General features: G+C 37.9%; 1 protein-coding gene across 24 annotated transcripts in view; it reads right to left on the reverse strand.

The window, feature by feature from the left end:
- Window positions 1–18387, reverse strand: part of CLOCK (clock circadian regulator) — a 142399-nt gene that overhangs the window by 25177 nt on the left and 98835 nt on the right. For all 24 annotated transcript variants that reach the window (XM_078068660.1, XM_078068653.1, XM_078068646.1 and 21 more), the window contains 7 exons: window positions 17109–17222; window positions 16864–16982; window positions 14549–14631; window positions 13771–13877; window positions 11840–11987; window positions 11227–11302; window positions 5799–5940 (listed from right to left, as the gene is read on the reverse strand). In XM_078068660.1, the coding sequence (XP_077924786.1) occupies window positions 5799–5940; window positions 11227–11302; window positions 11840–11987; window positions 13771–13877; window positions 14549–14631; window positions 16864–16982; window positions 17109–17222 (789 nt within the window). The remainder of the gene's footprint in view (window positions 1–5798; window positions 5941–11226; window positions 11303–11839; window positions 11988–13770; window positions 13878–14548; window positions 14632–16863; window positions 16983–17108; window positions 17223–18387) is intronic.

Below are 18387 nucleotides of genomic sequence, written 5' to 3' on the forward strand. Positions count from 1 at the left end.
AACAACAGGCAGTACTGACTACCAGGGACCTAATCAGTATGGATATAAAAGTAAGATGTCGGAAATACAGTTCAGAATAACGATTATAAAGATACTATTTGGGCTTGAAAAAAACATAGAAGACACTAGAGAATCTCCTTCTGGATAAATAAAAAAACTAAATCCCTTTCTGGAGAAATAAAAGAACTAAAATCTAATCAAGTCAAAATAAAAAAGGCTATTAATGAGATGCAATAAAAAATGGAGGCCCTAACTGCTAGGATAAATGAGGCAGAAGAGAATAAATGATACAGAAGACAAAATGATCAAGTATAAAGAAGCTGAGAAAAAGATAAACAACTACTGGATCATGAGGGGAGAATTCAAGAGATAAATGATACCATAAAATGAAATAATATTAGAATAATTGGGATCCCAGAAGAAGAAGTTGGGGTGTGGGGGGGGCGCAGAAGGTATAATGGAGCAAATTATAGTGGAGAACAGGGCAGAAACAATAGACTGGCAGCAGACCTATCCACAGAGACCTGACAGGCCAGAAAGAACTGGCATAATACATTCAGGGTGCAAAATGAGAAAAACATGCAGCCAAGAATACATTATCCAGCTAGGATGTCATTCAAAATAGAAGGAGAGATAAAAAGCTTCCAGAACAAACAGAAACTAAAAGAATTTGTGATCATTAAACCAGCCCTGCAAGAAAAATTAGAAGGGATCCTCTGAGCGAAGACAGAACTCAAAAGTAACACAGACCACAAAGGAACAGAGATACAGTAACAGTAACTTTATAGGTAATAAAATGGCACTAAATTTGTATCTTTCAATAGTTACTCTGAAGGTAAATGGGCTAAATGCCCCAATCAAAAGACATATAAGGTATCAGACTGGATAAAAAAGCAAGACCCATGGATATGCTGTCTGCAAGAGACTCATTTTAGACCCAAAGACACCTCCAGATTGAAAGTGGGGGGAGGGGTGTAAAACCATTTATCATGCTAATGGACATCAAAAGAAAGCTGGGGTGGCAATCCTTATATCAGACAAATTAGATTTTAAACCAAAGACTATAGTAAGAGATGAGGAAGGACACTGTATCATACTTAAAGGGTCTATCCAACAAGAAGATCTAACAATTGTAAATATTTATGCCCTTAACATGGGAGTAGCCAATCATATAAACCAATTAATAACAAAATTAAAGAAACATATCAGTAACAATACAATAATAGTAGGGGATTTTAACACCCCCCTCACTGAAATGGACAGATCATCTAACCAAAAGATCAACAAGGAAACAAGGGCATGGAATGACACACTGGACCAGATGGACTTCACAGATATATTCACAGCATTCCATCCTAAAGCAACAGAATACATTCTTCTCGAGTGCACATGGTAACATTCTCCAGAATAGATCACATCCTGGGTTACAAATCAGGACTCAACCGGTACCAAAAGACTGAGATCATTCCCTGCATATTTTCGGACCACAGTGCTTTGAAACTAGAACTTAATCACAAGAGGAAAATTGGAAATAACTTGATCAAATACATGGAGGCTAACGACCATCCTACTAAAGAATGAATGGGTCAACCAGGAAATTAAAAAAGAAAAAGAATTCAAGGAAACAAATGAAAATGAAAACAACTGTTCAAAACCTTTGGGAGGCAGCAAAGGCAGCCCTAATTCGGAAGTATATAGCATTACAAGCCTCTCTCAAGAAAAAAGAAAGGTCTCAAATACACAACCTAATCTTACACCTAAAGGAGCTGGAGAAAGAACAGCAAATAATGCCTAAACACAGCAGGAGGAGAGAAATAATAAAGATTGAGCAGAAATCAATGAAACAGAAACCAAAAGAACAGTAGAACAGACCAACGAAACTAGGAGCTGGTTCTGTGAAAGAATTAATAAGACTGATAAACCCCTGGCCAGACTTATCCAAAAGAAAAGAGTAAGGACCCAAAGAAACCATGAATGAAAGAGAAGAGATTACAACAAACACCGAAGAAATACAAACAATTGTAAGAACATATCATGAGCAACTATATGCCAACAAATCAGACAATCTGGAAGAAATGGATGCATTCCCAGAGACATATAAACTACCAAAACTGAAACAGAAAGAAACAGAAAACCTGAACGGACCCATAACCAGCAAGGAAATTGAAGCAGTAATCAAAAATCTCCCAACACACGAGAGTCCAGGGCTGGATGGCTTCCCAGAGGAACTCTACCAAACATTTAAAGAACAATTAATACCTATTCTGAAGATGTTTCAAAAAATCAAAATGGAAGAAGGAAAACTTCCAAACTCTTTCTATGAGGCCAGCATTACCTTGATCCCAAAACCAGACAAAGACCCCACCAAAAAGGAGAATTACAGACCAATATCCCTGATGAACATGGATGCCAAAAATCTCACCAAGATACTAGGCAATAGGATCCAATAGTACATTAAAAGGATTATTCACCACGACCAAGTGGGATTTATTCCTGAGCTGCAAGGTTGGTTCAACATCTGCAAATCAATCAATGTGATACACCACATTAATAAAAGGAAGGACAAGAACCATATGATCCTCTCAATAGATGCAGAAAAAGCACTGGACAAAGTACTGCATCCTTTCTTGATTAAAACTCTTCACAGTGTAGGGACAGAGGCAACATACTTCAATATCATAAAAGCCATATGCGAAAAGCCCACAGCCAATATCATTCTCAATGGGGAAATACTGAGCGCTTTTCCCTTAAGGTCAGGAACACGGCACGGATGTCCACTCTCACCACTGTTGTTCAGCATAGTACTAGAAATCCTAGCCTCAGCAATCAGACAACAACAATGCCTTTTATTCAGAAATAAAAGGTGTCTGAAATTGGCCAAGTCAAACTCTCACTCTTCACAGATGACATGATACTCTGTGGAAAACCCAAAAGACTCCACCCCAAAACTGCCAGAACTCATACAGGAATTCAGCAAAGTGGCAGGATATAAAATCAATGCACAGAAATCAGTTGCATCTCTATACACCAACAATGAGACCGAAGAAAGAGAATTTAAGGAGTCAATCCCATTTACAATTGCACCAAAAACCGTAAGATACCTAGGAATAAACCTAACCCTCTAGAGGCAAAGGATCTGTACTCAGAAACTATAGAACACTCATGAAAGAAATTGAGGAAGACACAATGAAATGGAAAAACATTCCATGCTCATGGATTGGAAGGACAAATATTGTTAAAATGTCTATGCTACCTAGAGCAATCTACACATTCAATGCAATCAATATCAAAATACCATCAACTTTTTTCACAGAGCTGGAACAAATAATCCTAAAATTTGTATGGAACCAGAAAAGACCCCAAATAGCCAAAGGAATGTTGAAAAAGAAAACCAAAGCTGGTGGTATCACAATTCCAGACTTCAAGCTCTACTACAAAGGTATAATCATCAAGACAGTATGTTACTTGCACAAAAACAGACACAGAGATCAATGGAACAGAACAGAGACCCCAGAAATGGACCCTCAACTCTATGGTCAACTAATCTTCAACAAGGCAGGAAAGAATATCCAATGGAAAAAAGTCTCTTCAACAAATGGTATTGGACAGCCACATGCAGAAGAATGAAACTGGACCATTTTCTTACACCATACACAAAAATAGACTCAAAATGGACGAAAGACCTAAATGTGAGACAGGAATGTATCAAACTCCTACAAGAGAACATAGGCAGCAACCTCTGTGACCTCGGCCACAGCAACTTCTTGCTAGACATGTCTCCAAAGGCAAAGAAAACAAAGGCAAAAATGAAATATTGAGACTTCATCAAGATAAAAAGCTTTTGCACAACAAAGGAAACAGTCGACAAAATCAAAAGACAACTGACAGAATGGGAGAAATTATTTCCAAATGTCTTATTAGGTAAAGGGTTGTCTCCAAAATCGATAAAGAACTTATCAAACTCAACACCCAAAGAACAAATAATCCAATCAAGAAATAGGCAGAAGACATGAACAGACATTTCTCCAAAGAAGACATCAAATGGCCAACAGACACATGAAAAAGTGCTCCACATCACTTGGCATCAGGGAAATCCAAATCAAAACCACAATGAGATACCACCTCACACACTAGTCAGAATGGCCAAAATTAACAAGTCAGGAAATGACAGATGTTGGTGAGGATGTGGAAAAAGGGGAATCCTCTTACAATGTTGGTGGGCATGCAAGCTGGTGCAGCCACTCTGGAAAACAGGATGTAGGTTCCTCAAAAAGTTGAAAATAGAGCTACCCTACAACCCAGCAATTGCACTACTGGTTATTTACCTCAAAGATACAAAGGTAGTGATCCAAAGGGGCACCAGCACCCCAATGTTTATAGCAGCAATGTCCCCAATAGCCACATTATGGAAAGAACCCAGATGTCCATTGACAGATGAATGGATAAAGAAGGGGTGGTATATATATACAATAGAATACCACTCAGCCATCAAGAAAAATTGAAATCTCGCCATTTGCAATGATGTGGATGGAACTAGAGGGTATTATGCTAAAGCAAAATAAGTCAATCAGAGAAAGACAATTATCATATGATCTCACCCATATGTGGAATTTAAGAAACAAGGCATAGGATCATAGGGAAGAGAGGAAAAAATAAAACAAGACAAAATCAGAGAGAGACAAACCATAAGAGACTCTTAATCATAGGAAACAAACTGAGAGTTGCTGGGGGGGATGGGGGTGGGCAGATGGGATAACTGGGTGATGGACATTAAGGAGGGCATGTGATGTAATGAGCACTGGGTACTGACCTCTACCTCTGAAACTAATAATACATTATGTTAATTAACTGAATTTAAATAAAAATTACAAAAACAATAAATAAATGCTTGATAGAATTTTAAAAAATTAGCATTGTTGCAAAGGAAATAAAAACTAACCTGGAAAAAAAAAAACTTTCAGGAAGCAACCTTAAAACGGGCACCTGGGTGACTCAGTCAGTTTCGGTTAAGCATCTGCCTTCTGCTCAGATCATGATCTCAGGGTCCTGGGATCAAGCCACTCAATCAGGCTCCCTGCTCAGTGGGGAATCTGCTTCTCCATCTCCCTCTGCCCCTGCCCCCCCAACTGGCTCGCTCCCTTTCTCTCTCTCAAATAAAATCTTAAAAAAAAAAAAAAAAAAAAAAAGCCAGCTTAAAGAACAGATTGGTTCTACCGTAAAAAAGGAATAGACAGTTTTTTTTTTTTTAAGGGATGATTAAAAGCAACTTAATAATACCAACACTACTACCTAAATATTTTATACACTACTTTATAAACTTAATTCTTTGTTAAATGTGAGCAACATGGCTTTTGCTCATTGGAAAGGTTAGTATATTTCAGAAATGTAAAAATTTATCATTTTGAAGTAGCATTTCACCCATCTTCCCACCCACCTCCCCTCTGGCAACGAACCATTCTGTTTTCTGTATTTAAGTCTGGTTTTTTGTCTTTTTCTTTGTTCATTTGTTTCTTAAATTGGTGAAGGGGATTAAGAGTACACTTATCATCGTGATGAGCATTATGTATAGAATTGTTAAGTCATTATATTGTACACCTGACGCTAACGCTGTATGTTATACTTCAACTAAAAAAAATAAAAAACTTAAAAACAGTGTTTCTAACTTTTTAAAGTAAGCAGTACTACAGTAAACCTTTTCATGTAAAAAAATAAAGTAGCATTTGATGAAAAATGCTGATACCAGTAACACAATTTAGAAGCACTCTCGAGAGAAAGTGCTTTCAAGCTAGGGTACTCACAGGAAGGGTCTGAGACTGCTGTGTGAGATGATTTTCTTGAACTCCGGGAGGAAGCAGAAGGGGTTGGGCTGTGATCAAACCTTTCCAAGGCTTCCTTGAGACTGACTGTGTTTATACGATTATCAGACCCAGAATCTTGGCTCTAAGGAGACAGAGTAAAATAAATGTTTTCTTGTGGTTCAGTTCAGAGATCCCAAATTAGCGATATAGCCTGCTAACCCTTCTTCCCCAAAATCAGTTTTAACCCACAACAAGGCAAAGGTACCTGTGTAATATTTACCTGTATAATATTAGGTAAGGAAATAAAAATTTCTTTTCTATAGCCAGAAAATGTTGGCTTCATTCTCTATTTACAGAAACAGATGCAAAAGAATGAAGCTGGACTCTTAGTTTATACCATATACAAAAATTAAGTCAAATGGATCAAAGACCTAAACATAAGAACTAAAACTATAGAACTTTTAGAAGAAAAGGGGAAAAGCTTTATGACACTGGATCGGACAATGACTTCTTGGATGTGACACTGAAAGCACAGGCAGCAAAAGTGCAGCAAACAACACTATAAACAGTGGAAAGGCAGCCCACGGGATGGGAGATAACATTTGTAAACCGTGTATCTGATAAGGGATTAACACCCAGAATATATAAAGAATCCAATTTAAAAACAGACAAAGGTCTTGCATATATAAATGGCCAATAAAACACATTGAAAACATCCTCAATGTCAGTAATCATTAGGGAAATGCATATCAAAGCTATGAGATACACCACTTCAAACCCATCAGGATGACTATTACTTAAAACAAAAAAAAAAACCCAGAAAAATCACCAGTGTTGACAAGGACAAATTGGAACTTTTGTACACTCCTGGTAGGAATATAAAATAGTGAACCTACTATAGAAAACAGTATGATGGTTCCTCAAAAAATTAAATATAAAATTACTACATGATCCAGTAATTCCATTTCTAGGTAAATACTCAAAAGAATTGAAAGCAGAGACTCAAACAAGCATTTGTAACCCATGTTCATAGCAGCATGATTCACAATAGCCAAAAGATGTATGCAACCCAAGTGTCCATCACTAGATGAATGGATAAACAAAATGCGGTATAACCATACAATGGAATATTACTATAGTATCCATAATCAGCAAAATCTCCTACTCTCAACCTCACCTCTGAACATCCATTTGCTGGCTTGCTCTAAAACCCAGATGTCTCCCGAAAATACCACTTCCTTACAGGTCTTTTAAGTGGTGGCTATTTTCTATCTCACAACCTTCAGAGCCCTGCTCTGGAGGGGAACAAAAGTCCTCCTACTGCTCTTTCCAGAACTTTTCCCTTTCCTCTTTCCCAAAACTCACAGCCAGAATCTCACATTATCACTATATGACTATCTCTCCTTGTTATAGTAAGTCATCTACTGACCTTGTAGCCACTCCTCACTAAGCACCTGAATTCAAATTTCTGCTCCTGGCTCAGTCCTCACTAATTCTTACTTCCATAGTTACCAATATCAGTATCAATTCACATGTTCAACATCATGACTTCTCTCTTCCTTGATGCCTTGATCTTGATTTCCACCTGTCCTCACTCATTCTTAGTCATACCCCAGACTTTGTCATTACCAGTAAGAATAAACCTTCCATAATCTCAATTTCAAACACTTTCCTCTCTGACCAGCATTTTCCATATTTCCTACTCATTTCTCTTTAGTCTCCCAACTCCAATAATCCTTTAGTAGAACATAAAAATACACTGATTCTACCACATTTTCACAATCACTCTCTCATTTTATGTCTTCTCTCCCTTCTTTACCCAGCTTAAATTCATGGTTAATCATCATAACCACACCCTTGTGGGTATCATCAACTATCCTGCTCCTATCTCCCTTCACCACACTACCTTGGAAAGATCCCAATGCTCGTTAAACCAAAATTTTTTTTTTTTTAAAGATTTTATTTATTTATTTGACAGAGAGAGAGACAGCGAGAGAGGGAACACAAGCAGGGGGAGTGGGAGAGGGAGAAGCAGACTCCCTGCAGAGCAGGGAGCCCGATGCGGGGCTCGATCCCAGGACCCTGGGATCATGACCTGAACCGAAGGCAGATGCTTAACGACTGAGCCACCCAGGCGCCCCTCGTTAAACCAAATTTTTAATCTATTCAGAACATGGCTGAAGAAATACAACATGGTGACTGTTCTCTCTTTAAATTAATGGCCAAGAACCTCAAGCGGGCCCTTAATCCTTCCTGCTAGACTAAAATTACCTTGTCTGTTCACTTTCCTACTTTCCTAGAAAACAATTTAATCCTTGCTCCCCTCTTCTCAAACCTCCAACAAGTCCTCTCCTAACCCCACTCTTACTGGTTACTCTGCTTCCTGTTTCACTGGAGAGTGCTGCTGTAAGCTCCTATCATTGTATCAGTCTACCTAGCAGCATCTGTACTCATATATTCTGCCTTTCTTCATGTCACCACAGATCAGGGATCAGCAGACACTCTGTGATGGTCAGAGAGTCGATACCATAGACGTTGAGGGCCACACACTCTCTGCTACAATTATTCAACTCTGCTGTTGCAGCACAAGAGCAACCACAGGCTATATATAAACAATTGAGTGTGTCACAAACATTATCCTTCTTTGGATTTTTTTCAATGACTTAAAAACATGTGGAAAACATATTTTTAGCTTGTGGGGGTTACAAAACCAGGCAGAGGACCAGATTTGGCCTAAAGCTCACAGTTTGCCAAACTCCTCTGTCACTGAATAATTTTTCCACTAGCTAAGCCCTATCTGTCCACTATGGACGGGGTCCCATCTTCTCTCATCTGTTCAAGAACACTGCTCTAGCATTTCTACCTCTATCTCTATCAGTAATTCTTCTCTTTCCAACAGACCTTTCTCATCAGTATACAAACATGCTATAATTTCTCCCACCTTCAAAAGCAAAAACTTCTTTTAAGCCTACTTCTTCCTACTACTGCACCACTCCACTCTTTTTTGTAGGAAAACCTTCCCTACTCGCTGTCTCTAATTCCCCTTGTTGGATGTGATGTGAGGGCGATCTGGCTGCGACATCTGTCACCCCATTGATCGCCAGGGTTGATTCGGCTGATCTGGCTGGCTAGACGGGTGTCCCCTTCCTCCCTCACCGCTCCATGTGCGTCCCTCCCGAAGCTGCGCGCTCGGTCGAAGAGGACGACCTTCCCCGATAGAGGAGGACCGTTCTTCGGTCAAGGGTATACGAGTAGCTGCGCTCCCCTGCTAGAACCTCCAAACAAGCTCTAATTCCCCTTGTCCCAGAAAATTCTCTCTTAAGCCCACCCTAATCAGGCTTTCACTCATATTACTATTCCATCCAATCTGCTCTTATTGATCAACAAATGCATGTTGTTAAACTCAGTGCTCACTTCTCAGTGCTCTTCTAATTTAATCTACTGTAGCTGAATATGACAAAGCTAATTGTTCACTCCTCATGGACATGCTTTTTCCTGGCTTCTAGGACAACTCAGTTTCCTGGTTTTATTCATACCTCACTGGGTATTTCCCTTGAGTCTCCTTCACGTCTTAATGATGGATTGCCCCAGCACTTAGCCCTTCATCATCCCCTCTCTCTCTCTCTCTCCATTCATTTCCTGGTGATCACGTTTAGATTCATGACCTTAAAATCCATTCGCGCATTAAAAGTTTCTCAAAAATATACCTCTACCCTAATCTCCAGGAGGACTGTGGTAGTAAAAGTAAACACAGCTAAAGTAGACATAGGCAGAGTATATTTCGGAAGTAAGGCTAGTTGAATTTGCTAAGGATTGGACACTGGCGTAAGAGAAAACAAAGCAAGGAGGAATGACCTCTGTATCACTTTAATTTATGTAACTGTCCTCCCTCATTTCAAGGAACCCTAGATTTAAGCACTTTTCTCAGAAAATGTATTTTACTAAAACATACTGGATCTTCTTCCACTAAGCATACAAAGCCTCTTCGAAAAAATTCTTTCACGTGGGATCCATGATTGCAGAGAACTTCTCTGGGTTATTCACCGATGTATTCTGAGCATCTAGAGCCATGTCCAGGAAGTACTGGTTTGTTGAAAAACTTAATGATATCTCCCATATTGACCCTGGCAATGATGCCTATTTAACTCATTTTTTATACAGATTCTTGATTCTTTTCATTCCACTTATTTTCTGCACATCAAAAATAGCTGTTGTAGGCAACTTCTGACATAGCCCACAATGATCCCCGCTTCCTGGTATTCACCACCTTGTATAATCCCTCCCCTATAGTAGAGGCTGAACCTAGTGATTTGCTTCTAATGAACAGAATCGATAGAAGTGATGGGATATTACTTCTGTGAATAGGGTACAAAAGACTCCGACTTTCATCTTGCTGTTGGTGTCTCTCCCTGGATCTTCTTACCTACTTGCTTGGATGGAAACAGCTACCTGGAAAGGAACTGAAGGCTGTCTCTGGCCACTAGCCAGCAAGAAATCAAGGCCCTCAGTCCAACTATTGCTGAGGAACCCCATCCTTCCAACAAGCACTGAGGAAGCCTAGAAACAGATTCTGCCCCAGTGGAACCTTCAGTTGACTGTGGCCCCCACTGACACCTTGATTACAACCTTGTGAGAGACCCTGGGCTGACCCCTTGATTGCAGTCAATGACCAATTCTAAGCACAGGGCCCATCTAAACTGTGCCTAGATCTCTGACCCACAGAAACTATGAGATAATAAATGTGTATTATTTTATATCATTAAGTTTTGTTACACAGCAATAGGTAACTAATATACTATACTTCCACCTGGAAATTTCAAGCCATGTGTCTTTAGGGGAGATCCCCCCACCAAAGACTCAGTTTCAACATTTTCAAAACGGGGATATTACCCATGAGATAAGGATGTCTGAGGAATAAATGACACTTCACACTTCATATAAAGAACTTGCCAGAGCCTTGCACATTGCAGGCAATTAGTAAATGGTAGTTTGAATCTGTGATCATATGTCTCTCACTAAATAGGAGGCCCTTCAAATCTTTTTTACAAGCAGGTAAGGTTTTAAAATATTAAATTTAAAAATAAAGGGGTGCCTGGGTGACTCAGTCAGTTAAGCGTCTGCCTTCGGCTCAGGTCATGATCCCAGAGTCCTGGGATCAAGCCCCACGTCGGGCTACATGCTCAGCAGGAAGCCCGCTTCTCCCTCTCCCTCTGCTGCTGCTCCCCCTGCTTGTGCTCTCTCTCTGTCTGACAAATAAATAAATATTTTTTAAAAAAATAAAAAATAAAAAAAAAATAAATAGTAAAATATAATTTATAACCCTGTCACAAGTGAGGCAATGAAATATTTGAAAAATACTTTTCCTATAAATTGAGTCTTGCCTTTCATTGGGAAGAAATAATTTTTTTTAAAACTCTAAGATACATACTTTGTCAGCAGCTGTCTCAGGAAGAGACTCTTCAATGCCAAGTTCTCGTCGTCTTTCAGCCCTAACTTCTGCATAACTACAAATGGAAAAAAACAGAATTTTCATGCTTAATCATTCATTTAAAATACTGCAGAGATGTGTTCTGTGTTTGATATATGCCTTACTTGTTCATCATGGATTCCAGACTATTTGCTATGCACTACACAAACCCAGAACACATCTATAGTGTTCTATCTTAATCTAGGTATCCCAAAAGTTTTATATGCTACAGTAAATGATCTTTGACTACACAGTACTTAAGAGGACTTAAACAAAGGAAAAGTATGCTTATCTACTCCAGTGCTCCTTTTACATGATCGACTTTGGTACATGAAACACAGTCACAGCTTCTGCTCTAAACCATGATGTTTATGTCAAGAATTATATATGTATATGTACCTGCATTCTATTTCCATATAATGCCTGTAAGTAAATTTAATAATGCATTGAAAACATGTATCAAAAATTAGGAAAAAGATCACTGTAGCTCTTAACAAGTCATGCCTAAAAATTACATTGCCAAACTCACTATCAGTGTTTCTATAATTCAGAAATGCTGTAAAAGAATGATTACCTTACTACGGTGTGAGTACAAACAATAAACTCTGGCCTTGAATTCCACTGATGATAAGTGATATAATAATGAGTCTGAAGCCAAATCCACTGTTGTCCCTTGGTGAGGAACCTATAATAACATGATTTGCCTTTCCCATATTGCATTACTAAGAAGAAAAGAGAAAAATATTTATTGATTCATATCATTAGTTATGAATCTGGTTTTTAGCCAAAGCTATAATTTACATTTAAATCTATATACATAATTCTTCTGGCTTTTCAATAACATATTATCAGTTATAAGAAAATGTTATTCTATAGAGATAGCTTAAGGTCCCAAGCAATTAACATATCTTCCACAGTGCCCAACTTAGAATCAGTGATTGCTAATCTCAGATACTTTTCACACACGATACATTTCCAAATACTTAAGAATGAAGTAGTCACGTATTGACTTCCTCCTACTAACAAGAACTGAGGATAACAGCAATAAATAATCACATTTGAGGTTTTTTTTCCCACAGGTACCCTGGCAGGGACTGCATCTTTGCAGCATTTAATTCAAAACTTTAATGAAAATCAGAGTAAGTTAATTGTTTAAAGTAACTGGTAAGTACAGTGTTACTGAAAACATTCTCTGTAGATTGTAAGTTCTGAAGTCTTGTAACATATTAAGCAAAAAAAGAGTTCTGTAGTTAAATTAATTTGGGAAACAGTGTTAAACAGTTTTACTTGTCTTTCTTTTCAAAACTATGAGTATGCTAATTTATGTCATGATTCAGGGGGTGAGGAGGTGGTAGGGATTGATTACGAGGTGTTTCCCAGGTTTCCTTGACCATAAAATCTGTTTTTAATGGACTGGCATTCTGTGAAACAAACCTTAGGAAATGCTGGTCAGGAATCAATCTCTCTCTGTCTCTCTTCATGAGGAAACCAAGGTCTACAAACTCAATTGCTTGTCCAAAATTACCCAGCTAGTCAGAGAAGTGTACGATCTTGTCAGTACATCATAGAGCTTAGTGCTCCTATCACTTGGAGTGAATGCTTTTTTTTTGTGCTGAAATAACTTTACTCTGAACTCTTCCATTTAGTTGATGCTGTAACATGGTTTATTTTTCATATAGAGGCTTACTAGACCAGCCTAAGACATCATGAAAGTATCTTAAATATCTAATTAAGCTTTAGAGGATACTTCAAGAGGGTAGGATTTGGGGAGGAGAATCAGAGAAGCAAAGAAAATATCATTAAAACAAACTTCTGAAACAAAGAAAGAATAGCATGTGGTAAAGGGTCTAGATTCTAATCCTGTCTCTGCCACCCATGAGTTGTGGGATTGAGATTAAATTACTTGGCCTTACTGTGCCTCAGTTTACTCATGGAGATAATAATAATATCTACTTTCTAGAACTCTGGTGATGAATAATGGAGATAACGTAAATAAATCATTTAGAATAGTGTCAGCCAGGCACAAAGAGATGCTAATGTTCCTGCTGCTAATAACCATAACAGCAGGTAACATTAAGTACTCACTATGGGCTTTCTAAGAGTTTCTTTAAATGTGCACCTGCCTCCTGGGCAGACTTACATGCCTGGATATCAAAACTTATTAAATAATGTTATATTTTGACATATACAATTTTCAAAGGAATCTACTTTTCTTACTCTGGATACAGAACTTACACACTTCAAAAACAAGGTTCATTATATATTATAAACCTGTACTTACTATTATAGATTAAAATGTGTAAAACAGGAACAAGTTTAAGTTTGATTTAGGATTCCTACTGGTTTGGTTATAAAGTAGAATCTTCCAAAAAAGACAATCTTCCAGTATTTTTCAGAAATACAAAAATGGTTACAAGTCTGCATTTTATCACCTTCTATTAACACACTCGTTATTTACTTGACTAAAAGCAGTTATTATCACCAGAAATATTAAAATCTACTTACAGTGCTCATGACACTTTGCCAAATTTTCTAGGTCATCCACATGATAGTAATCATAGCCTGATGTTCCCAGAACTTCAAATGGCAAATATCCTATTATAGGTGGTGCCCTAAATTACATATAAAACAATCAATATTACAACTTTTCCCACAATAAGAAATACCTCAACTAGAAATCAGTTTTGGGGGGCACCTGGGTGGCTCAGCTGGTTGAGTGTCAGACTCTTGGTTTCAGCTCAGGTCATAATCTCAGGATCGTGGGATCGAGCCCTGTGTCTTCGGGCTCCACAACTCTCTGGGGTGTCTGCTTGAGATGCTTTCTCTCCTTCTGCCTCCACCACCCCCCTCCCCTGACTTGCACACACATGTGCACGCTCTCTCTCTCAAATAAATAAATTTAAAATATATATATATATCTTGGGGTGCCTGGGTGGCTCAGTCGGTTAAGAATCTGCCTTTGGCTCAGGTCATGATTCCGGGGTCCTGGGATCAAGCCTGCGGTTGGGCTCCTTGCTTAGCGGGGAGCCTGCTTCTCCTCTCCCTCTGACCCTCCCCCCTGCTTGTGCTTTCACTCCAGCTCTCTCTCAGATGAATAAATTAAAAAAAAAAAAACTTTAAAAAATAAAATAAATCTTAAAAAAAAGAAAAATCAGTTTTGGGAGGAATCTTTGGTTTTTGAAAAATGGATAATGGATTTGAACATGTGATTAGAAAACATTTGTGCCTAAAACCCATTAATTACATGACTTTTAGCTTTTAATGGAATTTAAAATGAAGTTACCTGTGATCTAGAAATAGGAACTTCCATTCTAAACTATGTCTAGATGTAAACTCTTCATTAGGTTCTTCAACAGTGCACATTTCCTACAAGCAAATTAATAATTAAAATTTAGAAATACTGTTCTGTGCCCTTAGAAGAATCCTAAATATTGTTAGCCATGAAAGTCATTATTAATTTTTCCCTAATTTATTTTCTAATCACACTTTAATATTCTAGTATTAAAGAATGTGGCAATAAACAGATGCAGAATTCTGGGGGAGTATTTCTCACTCAACATATTTCTCTATTCACTCACATGCCTATAAAACCCTAATTCTAAATTCAGATCTCTCTCCTGAATTACAGTTCTGTATTTCTGTCCGGATGTCCCCACGCATCACAAACTCAGTATGTCCTAAAATGAACTAACTGCTTTACTCCTCATACTCACACAGTTCTGCCTCTTGTTACTGGAGGCATACCTGGTATTGTGCCATAAGTCTAGAAATCTGATAGTCACAAGACAATCTCATTTTCCCTTTTAAAAACCATCTAAGGGGCGCCTGGGTGGCTCAGTTGGTTAAGCGACTGCCTTCGGCTCAGGTCATGATCCTGGAGTCCCGGGATCGAGCCCCGCATCGGGCTCCCAGCTCGGCAGGAAGCCTGCTTCTCCCTTTCCCACTCCCCCTGCTTGTGTTCCCTCTCTCGCTGTCTCTCTCTCTGTCAAATAAATAAATAAAATCTTTAAAAAAATAAAAAAAAATAAAAACCATCTAAATGGCTGTTACCAAATCATTTCAATTTCACCTTCTAAGTTTAAAAAAAAAAAAAAATCTATTTGATCCCATCCATCTTCAGGGTCTTATTAGACTCTAGACTTGCCATCACTGGCTCACATTATTGCCATAGCTTCTCCCCAGACAAGTCTCCCTGTTCTTTAACTCATCTTCTATCCTGGCCACAGTTACCTTCTAATACACAAGTAAGATTATGACTTCCCTGCTTAAAACCTTCATGATTTCTCATTTGGTTCGGATAAGGTTTAAACTCTTAGCATGGAGAAACAGCAAAGAAACAAATTTCTGGACTCTGCTTGCTTTCCTAACCTCATCTCCCACCATCCCTACCCCCTCCACACACAGTAACCCTAGACCCTAGTCATACTCAGCAATGTATTCCAACCTCCTCTGTGTCCTTGAATGACCTTCTATAGCACAATGTAGTGAATTAAAAGCTTGGGCTTTTGAGAGAATGGGAATTATAATTAATCCCAGTTCTACCACTTAACAGCTGCAACTTTGGCACTTCCCAAAGCCTCAGTTTCCTTAATAATAAATATATATTATAATATATAAATAATGAAACGAGGATCATACTAGCAACTATCTTATAAAGTTATTACAAGAATTAAATGAGATAATACATGTGAATTATGCAGCGATCAGCAAATGTTAGCCCTTGCTATCATTTCCTAAGAACAGAACAAGCAGAGCAAGACTGGATTAAGATCCTCGAACTGCTATTTCAGCATTTTGTCCTAGAATATGGTATCTCCCTAAATTTAAAATCTTAGCCTGGCTTATTTCAAGCCACTTTCTAGTGGTTGAACTGTTTTCCCACTTGTCTACTAATCATCTACTTCTTGGGCCCCAGGGAATAAAATAAATTATCTAACTGAATTTTAAAATTGAAGAAGTAAATTATATGCAATAAAAGGCCACTTGCATATTTCAAAAGAAAATTTCAAAAGCAATCTTTAAAAATTACCTAGATTTTTGGCCTTTCCCCTTTAATGTAGATTGTGAACTATACAAAAGTACTCTAAAATTTTGCACAAAAGCAGGACAGGGGTGATACATAACCACTGGCTAACTGCAAAGGAGATATATTTTAAAATGAGTTATAATTTAATGAGTGCCTTGATAACTCATTTCCTTCAAAATAAAATAAGACGAAATCAGAGAGGGAGAGAAACCGTAAGAAACTCTTAACTCTAGGAAACAAACTGAGGGTTGCTGGAGGGGAGGGGGGTTGGGGGATGGGTTAACAGGGTGATGGGCATTGAGGAGGACACTTGATGTAATGAGCACTGGGTGTTACATGCAACTGATGAATCACTAAACTCTACCTCCGAAACTAATAATACAGTATATGTTAATTAGCTGATTTTAAATTAAAAAATTATCATGACCAGGTATATTTAATGACTCATGATCATTATACTTTAATGTTTGTAAGAAATATCAGCTATTCTGGAAACAACAAAAAAATTACATAAAGATAGTTCTCATAATATGAGGTGAAATCCTCTTTGGAAAATAAAATTAGAAACATACCTTGATGAATTGAGGTGTAGCTAATCTCACAGTAGCTACAAAACAAACTCTATCATCATAAGAAGGTCTGTGTGTGCGTTGTATAGTTCCTTCAAAACCATTGTGTGCTGAAGTGGATACTAAAACAATAAGGAAATACATATCATCAGTTACTCCAGTAAAATCTAGTTATTGATGTTCAAAGATCTGTGTCTTTAAGAGTTTAAAGAAATACCAAGTTAAAATTCACTATATTTTTAACTCACCACTGTTTAAAGATTTGAAATTTCCTATGAATTTTACATATTCATAGGTAGACGGCTCCTTTGGGTCTATTGTTCCTCGAAGCATATGACAACAGAATTCTAACTGATTTTTTGCTGAAATGAGAAAAAAATGTGATGTATTTGTGGTTTATCATAATGAATGATCTATAAGATGATAAAAGTTGTGTAAGTTTATAATCACTATTTTCTCCAATAGAAGTCCTCAAGGACATTTTATTTAGTCCATAAAAGTAGAATATCTTTAGGAGATGATCTCACCTTGTTCTTAACAGAGAAGACAGATCTTCTGATATAAGCAACTGTATGTTTCCCCACTTTTATCTGTCCTTCCTTCTCATTCTTCACTCTAATGTCAAAGAAAGGTTTTGCTTCCCATTACAAAGCTAATGCTTCTCTCTACTTCAAACAGCCTTTCCTACCTTCTCTAGGACTAGGGGCACACCACTGTCATTCATTCCTCTAGAATCCATACATTCTCTTCTTTGGGCCCTTACTTTCCAATTTTAAATTTGTCCAGGTCTTTCCATCTTAAACAAAGAGTTTTGCATGCTATTCTTTTTCGTATCATAGATCTTCCTTTTTATTATGTACTCTAGTTTTCACAGATTCATCTCCCTTAACTTCATGAAATGTGGTGTTAGTCCTTACACCTCTGAAGAAATCTGTCTTCTGAAGATCACCAACATCTGTATTAACTTAAATGATCTTTCTTGTTGTTTCTACCTCTTTAAAACTTATTACATCTTCATTCCCATAACATGAAACTTACCTTCCTACCTTATTGACTATTTCTATAAACCCTCAGTCAATCTATTTTCAAACTATGGGCATTTGCAAATGTTCTTTTTAGGGGCGACTGGGTGGCTCAGTCAGTTAAGCGTCTGCCTTCAGCTCGGGTCGTGATCCCAGGGTCCTGGGATCGAGCTCCACGTCGGGCTCCTTGCTCAGCGGGAAGCCTGCTTCTCCCTCTCCCTCTGCCTGCCGCTCCCCCTGCTTGTGCTCTCTCTCACTCTCTCTCTGTGTCAAATAAATAAAATCTTAAAAAAAAAAAAAAGTTCTCTTTATCTTTTACTATCCCTTATAAACGTATTGGCATTGGTAAATTTATTTACTCCTAAATCTTTCTCCCTAATTCTAACATTTTATGTAAGACCAAATCTCGTATCACTATTTGCTTTAGGACATTTCTACTTGATTGTCCCACCAAGTAACTTAAACTCAAAATATCTGGAAGTGAACTTATCCCTCTTTCTTCTAA

This window comes from Halichoerus grypus, chromosome 3 (genome assembly GCF_964656455.1).
Source record: "Halichoerus grypus chromosome 3, mHalGry1.hap1.1, whole genome shotgun sequence".
Classification (NCBI taxonomy): Eukaryota; Metazoa; Chordata; class Mammalia; order Carnivora; family Phocidae; genus Halichoerus; species Halichoerus grypus.